We start from the raw sequence: 16,438 nt of genomic DNA, 5'->3' as shown, positions 1-16,438 counted from the left end.
AATGAGAGACAGCACGAGAGGGAAGAGGGTTAGAGGGAGAAGCAGACCCCCCGCTGAGCGGGGAGCCCGATGCGGGACTCGATCCCGGGACTCCAGGATCATGACCTGAGCCGAAGGCAGTCGCTTAACCGACTGAGCCACCCAGGCGCCCCATTAAAAGCTTTTAACATGTGTTGCCAAATGGAGTGTTCAGAGTTTTACAAGGACACCAACCGTTGAGGGCTTCCTGTGACGGCTGTCAGGACGGGCCCTTCCACACATTAATGGCGTCACACAGACAGCCCATCACCCCTCTCCCACGGTTTTCTCAAGTTAACTCACCCAACAGGGGCGCTTTTCTCCAATAACCATCCCGGACCTCCACATAGTCGTACCAGCACAGGCGGCTTTTAAACAAATCCATGGATGTGAAGTTTAGGATGATCTGTAAAGAGTGACCGTAAAGTGAGCTTTGGCAGCAGAGCCCGAGGAGTTTCGAAGACACAGCTTGCATGCCTGTGTTCTCACATTACCCCTTAGCATACAGAGCTCTCAGACCACAGTAGGAGTGTCCTCACAAAGACACACTCACAGGAAACCTCGTGACATTAAATAATAAACCCTAAGCAGGATAGGGAGTAAACAGAGGAGATGGGTCCTCTGGTTCTGTCCTGGGGAATAACTTGAGCTTTTGAAGTCACTAGGTGGTTTATAGAAAACAGGATGCATTAAAAAGATGGGCTGGGAGGCACTGAGCCTGGGGATTTAGAAGGAGGTAAGGGGTCAGTGCAGTTCAGAGATACGAAAAGATCTTATAACATCATCAATCATTCCAAAGGGCCTGGGGTTAGCCTGAGTGCATCTGAGCACCACCGTGATCAGTGTCCCCTCGGCCATGACCTCACTCTTTTGAGACGTGGTGTATCCAATAGCCTTCCTATAGTTAGTCTGTTCATTCATTCGTTCCTGCATTCATTCTTTCATTCATTCACCTCACCATTGTTAGTTGATCACCTACTATGTGCCCGTCTGTGTTGGCCAATTGAGATCGAAAGATCAGCAAGATAGGGTTCTTGCCTTTAGAGAGCTCAGAGAACACAGATGCGTCAGGCCAGTTAGAACACTCTTGAACAAATGCTGAAAAAGAGGGATGCACAGGAAGGGAACCCTGCAGCCCCGAGGAGGGGGAAATAGATGCTGCCCAGGATACTGAAGAAGGCTTCTCAGAAGAGATGGCATTTACCTAAGGGGAATAGGGGCCCAGGGGCAGAGACACGGGGCAAGAGGGCATTTTGGTGAGAGGGACTGACATGAGCTCAGGTAAGGAGAGTTTGGGGAATTGTGTAGGTTGTGCTATGTGTATCTGAAGTGGGGAGGCAGGGGGGTGAAGAGGAGTGAAGGCTGGGGAGCTGGGGGTTCAGATGGACTAGGAAGGAAGGGTTCAGTTCTTCTGGACATGCTGAGGTCATTCAGTGGATGCCCCGTCCACAAAGACAGGGATTGTAAATTAGATTTCTTTTTTATCTCCCACTGTGCTCATGTTCAGGCAGAAGGGCTCAGTCATATTGACTAGCTGGTTGCAATATAATTCTTTAGCTTTTCAAATTTTCAGAAAGAAAATGTTATTACAACTTCCTTAGTAACACATTCATGATCGAACTGAATGGGATAATTATTCAGGCTAATTATTTTAAATATGTAAGGGCACCATAAAGACCATAGGAGAAGAGGTGATAAACAAGAGGTGATACTTGAATCAATCAAGTTTGCTAATTACTAGCAGCTCTGGGGAAGGCTGGGTGAAGCAGAAATGGAAATAACTGGTACAGGAAGTTCAATGCTGTATATTCTCCCTGCCCCCCAGTTAGCAATAATAATTAAGGCTTGATGAATCTTGTGCAGTTCAAACACATCACATAGCCTCTGCCCTGTCAGGCAATTCAACGATTTGGGGATTGCTGGATCACGTCCTCCTCCTTCTTCCTGCCTCCCTCTCTTCGACGCTGCCAGCAGGCACAGAGGTGGTACATCCACCTGAGAAAGACAAACCTGGAGTCTCTCAGGCTCAAGATGACAACCACACTGTCATAAATGCTTAGAGCCAGAGGAAGAGTTGCATGTGGGTGCTGTGTGGGAGCACACGTATACGTGAGCATGTGTGTGTGAATGCATGCTCAAATGCCTGTTAGCCTGACCCCTTTGTGAAATAATATAGGATGATGGCTAAGCATCCAGGTTCTCACCTGAGTTCAGATCCCAACTTTGCAACAAACTGAGTAGACTTAGGCAAGGCCATTTCCTTACCTGAAGAATTAATGTGTTAATAGCACCTATCACATGAAGTTCTGAGGATTAAAAGAGATAATCCACATAATATGCTGAGAAAAGCACCCAGGCCATAGAAAACATTTAAATGGACATTTTTAATGGTTATGAATTAGGACTACCTGAAGGTTGGCTACAGGCATCCAAAAATCCATCACCCCCACGGGGATGCAGGTTTTTCACTTGGCCACTCATCCATTCACATGCCCATTCAACAAATACTTTTTGTGTGACTATGTGCCATGGGCTGTGTTGGGTGCTGGAGACCTCGGGGTGAACAGTCTCTGTCCTCAGTGAGTTTAGGGTCGAGAAGGCAGACAGCCAAATAAATCAGCAGTCAAGATACTGTGAGACAGGCTTCGACAAGTATGAATGTATGGAGCCTGACCCAAGGGATGGAGAGGGCATCTCAAAGACATCAGAGTCTAGTCTTGGATTTGAAGGGAGGTGTGAAAACACACACACACACAAGTTTTAGGAATGCAGAAGCCCCAGGTCCCAGTTCTATATTTTACTGTGAATTTGGGCAATTTTTTAAATGTCTGAGCCTCAAATTCCTTATCCATATAATGGATATGAAGAGATGCATCCTGCAGTAGGTTTGAGAACATACCACCCTTGGACCAGGGCAAAAGAAGCTGCTACCTTGGCTCAGCTCTAGAGGGAATCTGGAGGGAATCATGGAATCTTCAGACCCAAAGGATTGTGCTCACCCAGAGCTTGCATAGCTCCTAGACCTCACTCCAGGTGCCCAGGACCCTGGAGTTCCTGTCCAAATGGCCTTGAGCCCACTTCCAGAGCATGCAGAGATCTCTGCCCTGAATCCACACTCCCAGAGTAGACAGCACATCTAACCAGCCCGCTTCTACTGGAGGAATAGCTGTTTGCAAGGTAGGAGTGCGGAGTGTTTGGGAGAGTGGGCTGGAGTGTCGCCAGGGGTGCTCCTGAGATGAAATGGGGGGCTGAGAAGAGAAGGAGGGGCCAGCTGTGGGTTGGGGCTAGCTCTCCCCACATTGCTCCTTCCAGAGCAACACTCTGAGGTGTCAAGGAATTCTCAACTGGATCCTCGCCTTCCAAGGCATTCTGATGGTGTATTTATCAAGGAGAAGGATAGAGTCTACTTTGTTTTACAAACTGTGAGCCTGATCTATAATTCACGTGGACATTTTGCTTCTAGGCCGCCGTTTGTATGATCCTGGTTGAAAGTGCAGAGATAATGTTAGGCAAGCTAGCTCAGCGGCTGGTACGTAGTGGGTGCTCACAGCGTAAGAGCTGCTCTTACTACTGTTAATAAAAGTACAAGGCCCCACACCTTACCCAACTAAAGAAAGCTATGTCATTTCCTGAGGTGGTTTCACACCTACCTTTTCCCCCGGAGTGACCGATATCCTCCAGACACAGTGGGAGTAAGAAGGGTAGCCATTTGGGAAACCAGGTGCAGAAAAATTTCCTGTTGTGTCCTGCAGGGTCTCCCCACACGCTGCACAAGCAAAACAATGACTGTGATTTGGGCAGACACGCTCCCCACCTAAGCAGCTCCCTGCGCCAGGCTGCTGAGCAAGCAACATCCCTTGACCAGCCAAAGCCCTCGGGATGGATCGGTGAGAAGCATGTCAGGCAGATCGACAACTTTTTTCTGGCTAATAAAAGTGAAAATAGGGTCTGGGCACCAAAAAGTAAGACCCAGGGGTTCCTTCTGAGGCTCTCAGGATTGAGCATGGCCTTGAGCATGGTGGGCAAGTTTCCCAGCCTTGCTGGGCCTTAGTTTTCTTGTCTGTAAAATGGGCAGGAGCTGCCTGAAGGGTTAATGACATGGATCAGCTCGGTGCTTGGCACACAGTGCGTGCGCCACACAAAGTACAAGTAGGTGAAGCAACAAGACAAAGAAAACACTTGGAAACTCATTTCATGAGAAACTTTTTAGTTTGAATCTTGCCTCTTCTTTTTCTGCTACCTATCTCTGAATGAGATACCAAATAAACCGTTAAGAAAACACAAAGACCAGAGGTATGGGAAGCTCTTCCGCCCTTGAATGTTTGAGGGTTGCCTGGTCATAAGTCCAGAACCTAGTCCTTATGTATGTGAAAAATATTTCCTCTAATTTGTCCTTAAAAAAAAGGTACCTCATATGAGTAAGCTTGGGAGCTGCAGGTTCCTTACCTCCTGACCCCCAGGGACTCAGACCCCAAAGACAAAGACGTTGGTTTGCTGCATGCCCCTCTTCCCAAGGGTCGCCCCCAAAGTGTGGGAAACAAACATCCTTACCCATATCTGCCTACATGCAATCCAACCTCCACTCGGCAAAGACCCTGCTTTTAGTTACTACTTGAAATTACTGGAAGCTGCAGTTTTGGAGCCGCAGGAAGGAATAGCTAGAGAGCGGCCCGTCATCAGCCTCAGGAAATCCTGGATGTCGGGGCTTCAATATCACGTTACCGAACAACTGCCAGGCATCATGAGGATTATGCCCGGCAGTCAACACCCCCAAGGGTTCCACGGAAATTATTTTAGAATAATCATCAACATTCTGCAAGAATAGATACATTACTATAAAGCTCCATGGTATTTACCAGCTGCCTCCAATCCTTTGGGGAAGTAAGAGGCATATACATTATAACTAAATAAATACTATGGCATTTCCCAGAGAATGCTATAAGGTTTCTCTTTTCAATTCAGCAAGGTTATATGATATGTGTGTCCTACATTTCAGCCCTAACACGCCCCCACATGACTAATAGCTGGATGGACATATTTCCTAGAGTTTTGTGATGGACCAAACCCCACAGAGTCCTTCGCATGCTGACAGCCTAGATTTTCTAAGATGGCCCCTGTTTCAAATATGCTGTCCCATGATCAAACTGTGTGTCTGGTCTGGGGTTTGGAAAATGTTATTGGACCTGTGGGTAATGAATTTCCTTCTTCCTCCCCAAACTACTGAATTGCGTTCTCTCCCATCAGTGGTAAACCGTGGCTGCTGTAACTAATGCTTTGCACTGAAGCTCAACAGCTTAAAGGGGCCAGTGTGAGCTCCCTCCCAGGGCAGCAGGTTGGGGCGGGGGGCGGGGGAGGTGATGCTGAAGCCAAGGGGATGGAAGGCAAAGAGGGTACATTCAAGGGGAAGGGGCTTGTGGGTGGGCGGAGAAGCAGACATCTCCTCAGACCCCAGGGTACTGTCCAGGCTCCGATGGCAGATTTCTAGCCAATGACCAGCACCTTGGATGGCTAGGAAAGCCCCAAGGCCATAGAAACGACCTCATTTACAGCACTGAGGCTGTGGGAGGCTGACTACCCCCGCTTCTATAAACACTGCCCTTCATTCACGGTCTTCCTGCAAAACCCTTGGTTTTTGTTTCGGCAAACCCACATCTCCTACTCCCATAGGAAGGGGAAGGGATTCTATAGTTATGAGGCACACACTGCATTGGGTCCTTGTTCCCTGTTGTTCCCCTAGGGCTTCTTCCTCTTCAGACTGTCAGGGCTGTGCCAGAGAATTCCGAAGATTCCCACAAGCGAAGCCGTGAGCTCCCAGACCTGTTCTTCGTGTCACTACGGGCAATGACCGCCCCCATTTGGGCCTCCTACACTGTCTAAAGCCTTCCTGAGAGCCGCACGCCAGAAATTACAGCAGCCTCGTCAGGCTCCCCAAGCCGCTTTCCCGGCAAGGGGGCGGGTTTGCAAAGGGTGGCTGAGTCACGCTCCGAGGGTGCTGCTGAGGCCCCGGGACTCCCCAGGATTCAGTTACCTGGGCATTTGTACAGCTTCCTGGCTTGAGCTATGTCTCCCTGACTGAGCCGCACGCGCTGGCCAATGGTTGGCCTGATGCCATTGTCGTCTCGGCGGGGGAGGATGGTGTCTAAGAAAACTCCTCTACAGGAAGAAGAGAGAGAGAGAAAGGAGAGAGAAAAGTCAAGGCTGGCTGGCTGGCCGCGCCGGGATGTACAGTCTTTATTTCCCTGCCCATAACCACATCGATGTCCCTGGCCCCTGGGCTGCCACACTGTACAACGGTGGGGAGCACCACTCAGAGAGACTTAGGTGTGCGTGGAGCCCCCTGGAGGTGTGCAACGGGCACCACTGAGCATGGATAAGTCTTGGAGAGGCTCCAGAGAGAGCCTGGGAAACAGCACAGTGTGAGGCTCTCAGGGGCTGGTCAGTTAGTGCTGGTTGATGGTTTGGTGAATAATGGGAATCAGGGTTTGGGGGGCCTTTCTGGCAATGGCGATGATCAGATGGAAAGTGAGATGAATGCAGAGAGCAAAGGGTAGCTGAGAGATCCCTGGTTTAGAGATTTCCATGTACGGCCTGGCTCGGCCACCTGGGTGAGCTCGGACAAGCCCCTTCCCCTCCCTGAGCCTCAGTTTACTTCTCTAACAGTAAGAGAGTGGCCTAGACAGTCCTAGCAGTCCCTTCCAGCTCTAATATCTTATTCTATTCCCACATGAAGGAAATCGAAAACGACCAAAACAGAGGAGCAGACAGCAGGCTGCCCAGCTGAGTTTGGGCTCACACCTCCATGACGTGGGCCTGGTGGACCCCTGCCTGAGCCTCCTCCTCTGCCTCCAGACCCCTGATGCAGGGGCCTCTCCTGGAAGGGAGGGCCTCCCTCCGAACCAGTTCCTTTTCCAGTTACCTGTTTCTTCCCTCCCTTCTTAACCAGGTTTCCGGAAAGAACTGTCTCCATCTGTCTGGCTGCCCACCTCTCATTCACTCCTCAAAGCAACTGCAATCAGACTGCACCGCCATGGTCTGCAGCCACCAACCGACTGACGACTCCGATGGACACCTGTCAACCCCCACCTGCCCTCCCTGACAGCGCTGACACTCTTCTGCTCCTTCCTTCCTCAGCCTCTCGTCCCCTGGCTCCCAGGGCTCCGCTGTCTCTGAGCAGCAAGTGAACATCCACTTCTGCTTCCCCCTCTGGGCTCTCCCTGGAGTTTCTGTCTTCTTCCTCCTCACCTGCTCCATGGGTTCCTCTGGGTTTTCGCCACCACGGAAAGATTCACAGAGAGTTCTCTGATTCTGACCCCCAGAATCACCTGCTAAGCCCCAGATGCCTGGTGACCCCTCTACCACACTGTCCTCTGGGTCTCATATCCATGCTAACCCCATGAACCTTGTCTCCCAAGACTGAATCCAAAGGCACCAAGCACCTTCTGTCGTGCCTTGAATCCATGCCTTCCTCCTCGTTCCAGACCTCGGCTCAGACAAACAACATCCCCTTCCTGAGTTCTCCCTAGTATCTTAACTGGCCTCCCTCCCTGTGGACTCAGCCGCCTCTGTGCCACCCCTCTAACGCTGCAATGGGATCGTCCGGAAATGCAAGGGCAGGCTTGTGTCCTCTCTGCTTAGAAGCCCCCCCTGATCTCCGATCACCACCTGGATCCCCAGGCCCTGGGCTCACTGGCCTCTGCTTTCCTCTCCAGCCACTTCTGACACCTCCACCCCACTTGGTATCTTAAGCATCACTGAACTTCTGCTAGCCCCAAACATGCCCTTACACAGGCTGTCCTCTGTTGAGGCTGCCCACTGCCCATCTTCTTGTTCACTAGCAAACTCCCGTTCATTCACCAAAACCCTATCAGACGGCTTTCCCTCTTAAAAGTCTTCTTGAGCCCTTTTTATCCCTCCCATCCTGAGTTACTCATTCCTTTCTCTGGGCTGCCTCTGGGCCTTACATGTCTAGTCTCTTCTTCTCATACTCTAGTGTCTTTTTTGAAGGATGAAGGTATTTGTCTTCTCTGCTAAATAGTAAGTTCCTCAAGCAGAGAGACCAAGACCTTCATCTCTATGCCCTCAGGGACTGGAGCTAACAGGTCAAGAAATGCTTTTTGAATTAAATTATGTAACCAAGGTAGGGCAGTGTCTTCAAAAAATCTTGCAAAGTAATGTACACCCAAAGGGAATGTGAAAACATACCTATATATTAGCTGTACTGTCCTTTCTCCCCCCCCCCCAAACATTTCCTCTCCCCTAAATTCTGCACTACCTTGGAAAACCTATTATCCCTATTTCTTGCTGGTTACAAAGATTATCTTTCTGGTTTTGCATATACTTTTTCTAAGTCAGACATCAAGCTCACTTTCATTCCGACGGAAGCATGCAGGAGCCTGGATCATCTGCCAATTTCCTTTGAAGCATCCCTATCTCCGAACTTTAACCACCTGGCCTATCTTTCTCCAATTCCTACTGCCTCATCTCTGGGTCCAGAGCCTTCTAGAGAAAATTTAGTGGAATCCTTGGTTTCCCTCACTGACTTTGTCACATTTTAAACCACAAGTAATGACTCTCCATAAAATTCTAAATTCAATCACTTACTAAATCTAAAAAGAGGCACTTCTGCCCTAACATAAAATGTGTTCATTTGTAATTATTTTCTTGATTCCTCTGAGGAAAGAAATTTTGCTGCACAAAATGTAAACCTCACCACAATCTCTTAGCAACCCGGGCCAGCCGCCCCGCTGAAGCCCACGGCTCACAGCTGACTCTGCCAGGGCCATTCTACGTGGGTGCCATTCTTATTAGGGCTTCCTCCCGACAGGTGAGAAAAAGCCCGCGGAACTTAAGTATCTCTCCCAGAGTCCAGAGCTAGTAATGGAGAGCCAGCCCTGGAACCCAGGCAGGCCTGGAGCCCATCTCCCACATCCTCCTCCTTCCAGCCAGTGTTTCCCACTGCCCAAGAAACAGTCGGCTTTCATGTGGGAGACTTCAGACGCCGAAACAGCAGGAACAACATCAGCCCACACTCGGGACAGCATTTGGGGGCTGGGACTCCCTCCCCGACTTGTCCCTGAGCTGCCAGCAAGGTGGCAGGCTCTGGAAGGTATTTACTACAAGAGGTGTCACTGTGTGAACTGCTGCAGTGACATCCCTCTTATGTAGGACAGCTCTTAGCAGTGACATTCCGCTAAACTACCAAAGGGTTTGACAGGTGCTTTAGAGACTAAAGCTTGTCAGCTCTGAGCTCTCCAAACAAAGACACCTCTGTACCACAGAACTGTCTCCTCAGCTCCTGGACCCTTGTCCAACGAAACCTGCAGAGACATCACTCCCCACAGCCCAGGTCCAACCAAGGGGGAGGAGGGAGGGCCTGCAATAAACTAGAAAGTGAAGTTGGAAGGAGAGAGATCAATTGTAAAGACACACAAAGACTGGGTTTCCCATCAGCAGGAAGAGCATTTGCCTCCAGACGAGCATGTGTTCTATAGGCCATTTTCTGCTCTTTAACAGACTCAAAGACAATGTACAGGCTAGCTGCAGGGGATGTATGGCCAGGAGTAATGACGTGGAGTTAGGGAGTGTGAAACTTGACAAAAAGTGGACCAGGAAAGACCATCAGTATGGAGCACATTGATAAATGTCCCACTGAACAAAGTAGTTTCCTGAAAAAAAAAAAAAGCCTACAGTTCCTACAGCCCATTGGAAGTAATTTATTCCTGAAAATCCATGAAGGAAACTGGCAGAAAGGACAATGAAGGTATCCACTTGCCACAAAATAGATTTGCCAGAATCATTCCAAACTCTGGGGTGGGGTAAGCAAGTAGTTGTGGTAGAATGTTAAAATAATGAATTGCACCTCCTATTGTCCATATTCTTGGCCTTGCACCTTGCTCGGCCAATGGAACGAGCTGTACAGTGATGTCCTGTAAGTTCCAGAGCCTGAGTCTTAAGAGTCTTGCGGCCTCCCCGCTTGTCCTGGAGGAACTCTGAGTCCCAAAGCAGTGAAGAGTCCAGTCTAGCCTGCCCGAGGATGAGAGGCCCCAGGGAGGAGAACCGAGGGGTCCCCCGGCAGACAGGCAGCACAAAGACCACACGTGGCGCCCACCATCCTGGACTTCCAAGGCCAATGTCACTGCCACATGACTACTGCTGTGGAGATCATCCCAGGCAAAACCAGAGAATGAGCCAGAATGACCCACAATGTCACAGAAAATAAGTTGTTGTTGTGAGCCATTGGTTTAGGGGTAGACTGTCTTGTTTCACTAATGACATCATGGTGGCAGGAGACGTCTGCCTCCCTTCGAGGCCTTCAGGGGAGCTGCTGTGCTCCTACCTGGCTGCCCAGCACACCTGAGCACCGCCCCCTCGCCCATCTCCCTCTGAGGGGTTCTGGGTCCCCTTGATGGGGAGCTATTATTTCAGGGGTTTGGTCCATGGGCTTCCACTGGTCTGTGCTGATAAACTGCTCCCCGTTGACAACAGTGTTAATAACGGTTATCTCCTTGAGGGGCAAAAGGGATGGTATTATGAGCTACAGATCACAGGAAGAGAAAAATTTTTTTTCTTAAAAGAAAAACAAGAAAAGGGGGTGCTTGGCTGGCTCAGTCGGTGCAGCATGCAACTCCTGATCTCAGGGTTGTGAGTTCGAGCCCCACACTGGCTGCAGAGATTACTTAAATAAAACCTTGGGGCGTCTGGGTGGCTCAGTCGGTTAAGTGTCTGACTCTTGATCTCAGCTCAGGTCTTGATCTTGGGGTCGTGAGTTCAAGCCCCATGCTGGGCTCTGTGCTGGGGGTGGAGCCTACTTAAAAAAAAAAAAAAAGGAAAGAAATGCTGGTACCAGAAGACACTATCTGCATTCTTGCCCTGGCCTCTGGCTTCAGAGCTTTTCATGGTAATTGGCACATGGAAGGTACCAGGGAGGCAGTGAGTTCCTACAGCCCATTGGAGGTAATTTATCCCCAAACCCCCTTCATAGGAGATGTCTGTAGATCGTCCTTATGAAATGACCACCACATCTGTGGGTATGTGGACAGAAATGCATGAGGATAATGGAAATTTCTTCCCTCACCTAGTTCCCAGCATTTCAGATCTCCCTGTCTCCTTTGATTCATTCATTGATTTATTCTTTTAAGAAGTATTCATCGAACATCTACTCTGTGCCAGGTACCATGGTCGGTGCTGGAAACTAGAAGAGGATGCCCTCAAAGATCTCAGATCTCAGTCTAGGGAGAGAGGGATGTAACAGATAAATAGGAGTAGATGAATGTATAATAATAATTAACAGACAAATTATAAAGCAATGAAGAGTTAGGACAGCTATGGAAACAAGACCCAAGGTACAAACTTCTCACTTGGGCCGACTTGACAGTGGTTCTCTACAAAATCAATACTTTGTCTCTACTTAGCAGCCTGCAACCCCAGGGCTGATGTGGTCTGACCCACATATTTCCTACACCATTTCCCAAACCCGCAAGTCAGCCCAGCCCCCACACCCAAGCATCCCACTCTGACCTCTGTAGGGTGGACTCTCATCCTGCCCACCACCTTGTTTCTTGAGACTCCCCAGAGACGCCCCCACCAGGGTAGGTCCTTCAAAGTCTCTGTTTCCCAATGTGGAAGAGGAAGCCTTGAATGTCCACATGGCAATGAAGGTGACCCCATCTGTCAGAGCCTCACCCATCCACACCAGATTAAGAAATCACAACAGGAAATGTTCGAGCTGGAAGAGGCTCAGAGAACATCTAATCCAACCCTCTCATGAGGAAACTGATACCCAGGGAGGTGGAGATTTGACCCAGCACAAAGCTATCCGCAATTATTGTCTACACATCCCTCAATAGCACAGTGAGTGAGAGCACTAAGACTGGAACCCAGTCTTTGACTCTTAATTCAGTGGTCTCTTCATTACATGTATCCTCTAATAAAGAGCCAGGAGAAGAGTAACAAGAACAGGGTCAGTCAGTCCCATGCCAGTTCAAAGATGCTGACTTTGACAAAACTCCACCCATTAGAGTTCTGGAGAGATCCCAGCTGGGTGCATGCAGGATGGAGATCACAGCTAAATCAGCTGCGTGGCCAGAGGGACAGCACCCCACTCCCCCCGCAACTGAGAACTTGTGATATGGAGGTTTGGAGGATCTCTCCCCCAGTTCTGTGACCTCATCAACAGCATGCTTCCAGCATCCCTACCCAAGAGCCAACAAGTCCTGGGTACACAGTTCCCCGTTCACTCCCAAGAGCGGTGTGTTTCCTGAAAGAACGGTTTCCTTTGATCTTTATGGACATAGCGACTCATGAAGTGGATTGTTTCCCTCTTTGCTGTAACTGTTAAGAAGCACAGGGCAGGATTTGCTGCCAATCCCACCAAAGTGTACATGACTTTATGGCATGTATTCTGAATAGTCAGTTGATTCCAGGCTTCAGTGTAGCTCTCTACCCTTACTTTCCCCTCCGCCATCCTCAAGTTTCCTCATACATCTGTTTCTTGTCCTGTGTATATACTGGGAACCATTTCAAATCTTTTTTTTTTTTTGGCGCGCCTGGGTGGCTCAGTCATTAGGCATCCGCCTTCGGCTCAGGTCATGATCCCGGGGTCCTGGGATCGAGTCCCACATTGGGCTCCCAGCTCAGAGGGAAGCCTGCTTCTCCCTCTCCCACTCCCCCTGCTTGTGTTCCCTCTCTCGCTGTGTCTCTCCCTGTCAAATAAATAAATAAAATCTTTTTTAAAAATCTTTTCTTTTCAGTGATCAAATAGATAAATAAAAAGCAAACAAGCTAGTTTTAAGAGGAAACTGAGAAAAAAATGCCAAGAGAGAAAATATTTACCATGTCTCCTCTAACTCAAGGGTTTCAGAAAGACCCACAACACTGGGACTAGTGACAGAAAACTTCTTTATACAAAACACTCATATGGTCTAGAAGCAAGGGCAATATTGGAAATACTTAACACCCAGTCTAGCACAGCAATAACTTATCAAAACAGACCCTGCCGATGCCGGCTGTAAATCACCAGTCTGGCCGTACTTGAGTATACATGGGCCACCATCGAGCATGACCAGCAGGCAGGAAACCTGGATCTTTGTTCTCACTCCAACCCCAGTTACCTGTGTGCCCTCGAGCTGGCTGGAGCCTCATTTTCTTCACCTCGAATGATTTACAACCATGATTTACAACCCTCCCAGCTCTCGTACAGTCTTTTTGAAACTGAACCAATAAACCACACCTCTTTGAGAGAACCGGTGAGCACCACCAGGCTTACATCAAGGATGTGCTTTAGAAGACTCCCCCACCCCCTGGAAATTTTACACAGAGCCTCTAAGTTATTATCTCGGCCAACCTCTCGATAATTTCCCCTTTCCAGTTTGCTGCTTGTGACATTAGCCCATGATGGAACACCAGCTTCACAATGGGATTCAATCTTATTAGCGGGAACCTGATTAGATTATATTTCGCTGCAGCCCAGAGGCCACTGTATTTCAAGGACAGACAGGCCAACTGTGTGAGAAGCATGCAGAGACCCACTCTCCGCAGACCTCCAGGAATCCGACCCAAGCCTGCGGCAGCCACACCAAAACACACATGAGGCAGAAGCATAGATTCCGACCTTGAGAAGGTATTCCGGGCGTAGTGCATGATGCTGTCAAAGTCGTACGTCTCTCCCAGAGAGCTCACTTCCCCAGCTTCCATTTTTAAGAAATTATACTCCTGACCTGTGACACAACACTCTGTTAAGGCCTTTGAAAACCAAGGCAGGTACCTGAAAGGAGGCAGAGGGGGAAAAGGAGGGCCCATGGCAACTCCTGAGAGCTCAGTTGGCCCAATCAAATAGCAGGGGTGTGGTCGTTCTCGTTGGTTTTAACAGACTGGAAATGTGAAACTTCGAGCAGCCCTAGGTTCTCCCAACCCCACCACCCAACAACCCCTCCCCAGGTGCCGCTCGAAACTTTTATGCCAAGTTTGTAGACAAGTTAATTATTGATCTGATTGCTCAGAAACTTAAAAAACAAATAAATCTCTGATCTTGCTACTGAAAGAACAAAAGAAAAATCAGAGAGTTAAGTTCAATCCCAAATTGTTCACAATTCAGACTCTCAGAAGCATTTTAAGGCAACCATATTGTTCAGTCAGCTACTTTCATGTTCATTATGGACTTCCATATAAAATTATTTAACATGAGATGTTTGTTTGTTTGTTTGTTTGTTTGTTTAATCTAGACACTCTATCTGCCTTGGGGCAGAACATTCCCGGGCAGAAATACTGCAGCCACAGGTACTCGTGTCCTAATTGTATTTCAGTTTCAAAAAGATGTGCTGCTGAAGTCAGCAAAAGGGACTCTCATAAAAGCCACCAGGAGAACTCCTTTTTTGGCTTCTCAACTTTGATGCTGCCAGTGTGTTCTGGTCCATTCTGTTCCTGTTAGGAAATGGAGTTGGATTTCATTGTCCTTTACAACGTGCAAGTCATTTTGTTTCTGCTATAACCTACAAGCTATGGCAAGACCTCCCAGGAAGGGCCACAGAGGACAGTGGCCGTGCTGGGCACAAATGCCTGCACGATAGGCTTGCTGCCTCCTTACTTAACAAATGAGCACTGGTCAGCTCCCCGAATCCCCTCTCCTTCACACCTGCCTGCCCCGGGGGACGCCACCTTCCTGGCCGGTGGCTTCCAGACTCCATACTGGCTCCTTACCTGGTTGGATGTTTTCTCTGATGATGGTGACATGCTGGTCTCTGTCTGGCCGGGTGTGTTCATGCCAGAACCCAACCACATGGCCCAACTCGTGCGCCACGATGCCAAACTTGTCACAGTTTTTCCCAATGGATATGGCCTGTGGGCCTCCTCCTCGGCGCCCAACGTAGGAACAACAGCTGGACAGTTGCAGAAATACCCAGATCAGCAGATCAGAGAATAGGAAGAGTCTAATGCCCTCCCCAGTGTGTGTATGTGTGTGTGTGTGCGCGTGCACACACACGTGTATCTAAAAGAAACAGACTTTCAGAGCTGAAAGTACTCTCATTGTCCAAGTTCCCTCCCAATACAGAAATGCCCTCCAAAAATGGTTCACCTTTTTGGTGGTCACCTTTTTGGTGGTCTTTGAGAACCCAAAGAAAGATAAGGCCTAGATTCCTGAAATAAAGCCCATACCCTTTCTGACCGCTGCACCCCCAAGTCTCTGCGAGATCATCTCTGATGACAAGGAAAAGAGATAATGAAAGGTGTCAGCTGAGTTTCTGTAAGGCATGAGTCTTGGTACCCTTATCACAGGAGTCTTGGCAATGATTCCCCTTCTGGGCACAATTATTTTTTCAAATAACATTTATTCCTAATATATTATTATATATTATTCCTAATATAGAAAGGTATAGGAAAAAAATTAAAGTGGCCCACAATCCCACCACCTTTATCACCCAGATAACCTCTCTCAAACACTAAAAAAAAAAAAAAAATACATGATCAGGGGCACCTGGTGGCTCAGTTGGTTAAATGTCTTGACTCTTGGTTTTAGCTCAGGTCATGATCTCAACATCGTGAGATAGGGCCCCACATTGGGCTCCGCGCTCAGTGTGGAGTCTGCTTGAGATTCTCTCTCCCTCTGTCCCTCCCCCCACTCTCTCCCTCTCTCTCTCAAATAGTCTCAAAAAAATACATGTTCAATAGACTGAAATATTAAGTCTCTCACCCCCTCTAATCTCTTCATCCAAAGATAACCATTGTTAATAGTGTCTTGGGCATCCTTCAGAAAAATTAAATATACATATTTTTAAATTACAAAAGGCACTATTTATGTTGTCCTTCATTTTTACCGTTTACCTCCTTACTTTAGAGATCTTTTTATAACAGTGCATATAGACCTCCTTTATTCTTTTCAAAGTAACAAAGTACTATATTTTATTTAATCAGGCTCCTATCAGTGTACATCTAGGCTGATTCCAATTTTCACTATTTAAACAAAGCCTCACGGGAAAGGAAGAGAAAACAAACAAACAAATAACAACAAGCAAAACAAAGAAATGATTGACTCTTGTTTGTGGCAGGGTAAATTCCTAGCATTGGGATTGATAGATAAAAGGGTATATGCATTTGAGATTTCGATAGATACTACCAAATTGCAATCCCCAAATGTGTCTACTTATATGCCCAGTAATAATATATTAAAAAGCCCTATTTCCCCACAGCCCGACCAACACTGGTTTTATCAAATTCTTTTTGTCAACTGGATAGGTGAAAAATGGTATTTCACTGTATCGAGACTGGATAGTTTTCCATGTTTTATATGACATTTGTATTTTTTGTTCTTGTGAACCATGTGATCACATCTTCTCCCTATGTTCTTTTGGGTGGTCCATCTTTTTATTATTGATATGTAAGAACCCTTTGTGAATTAAGGAAATGAGTCTTTTGATTGCCAAATATA

The 16,438-nt window shown here is 48.0% G+C and overlaps 1 protein-coding gene across 1 annotated transcript in view; it reads right to left on the bottom strand.

The window, feature by feature from the left end:
• Positions 1 to 16,438, bottom strand: part of TLL2 (tolloid like 2) — a 115,393-nt gene that overhangs the window by 30,102 nt on the left and 68,853 nt on the right. The window contains exons 6-10 of the mRNA XM_081823729.1: positions 14,713 to 14,891; positions 13,628 to 13,733; positions 6,047 to 6,171; positions 3,669 to 3,784; positions 322 to 424 (exon numbers count right to left, since the gene is read on the bottom strand). Coding sequence (XP_081679855.1) covers positions 322 to 424; positions 3,669 to 3,784; positions 6,047 to 6,171; positions 13,628 to 13,733; positions 14,713 to 14,891 — 629 coding nt within the window. The remainder of the gene's footprint in view (positions 1 to 321; positions 425 to 3,668; positions 3,785 to 6,046; positions 6,172 to 13,627; positions 13,734 to 14,712; positions 14,892 to 16,438) is intronic.

This window comes from Leptonychotes weddellii, chromosome 6 (assembly GCF_054177405.1).
Source record: "Leptonychotes weddellii isolate Sample4059 chromosome 6, ASM5417740v2, whole genome shotgun sequence".
NCBI lineage: Eukaryota > Metazoa > Chordata > Mammalia > Carnivora > Phocidae > Leptonychotes > Leptonychotes weddellii.
This window is presented reverse-complemented; position numbering and strand designations above follow the sequence as displayed.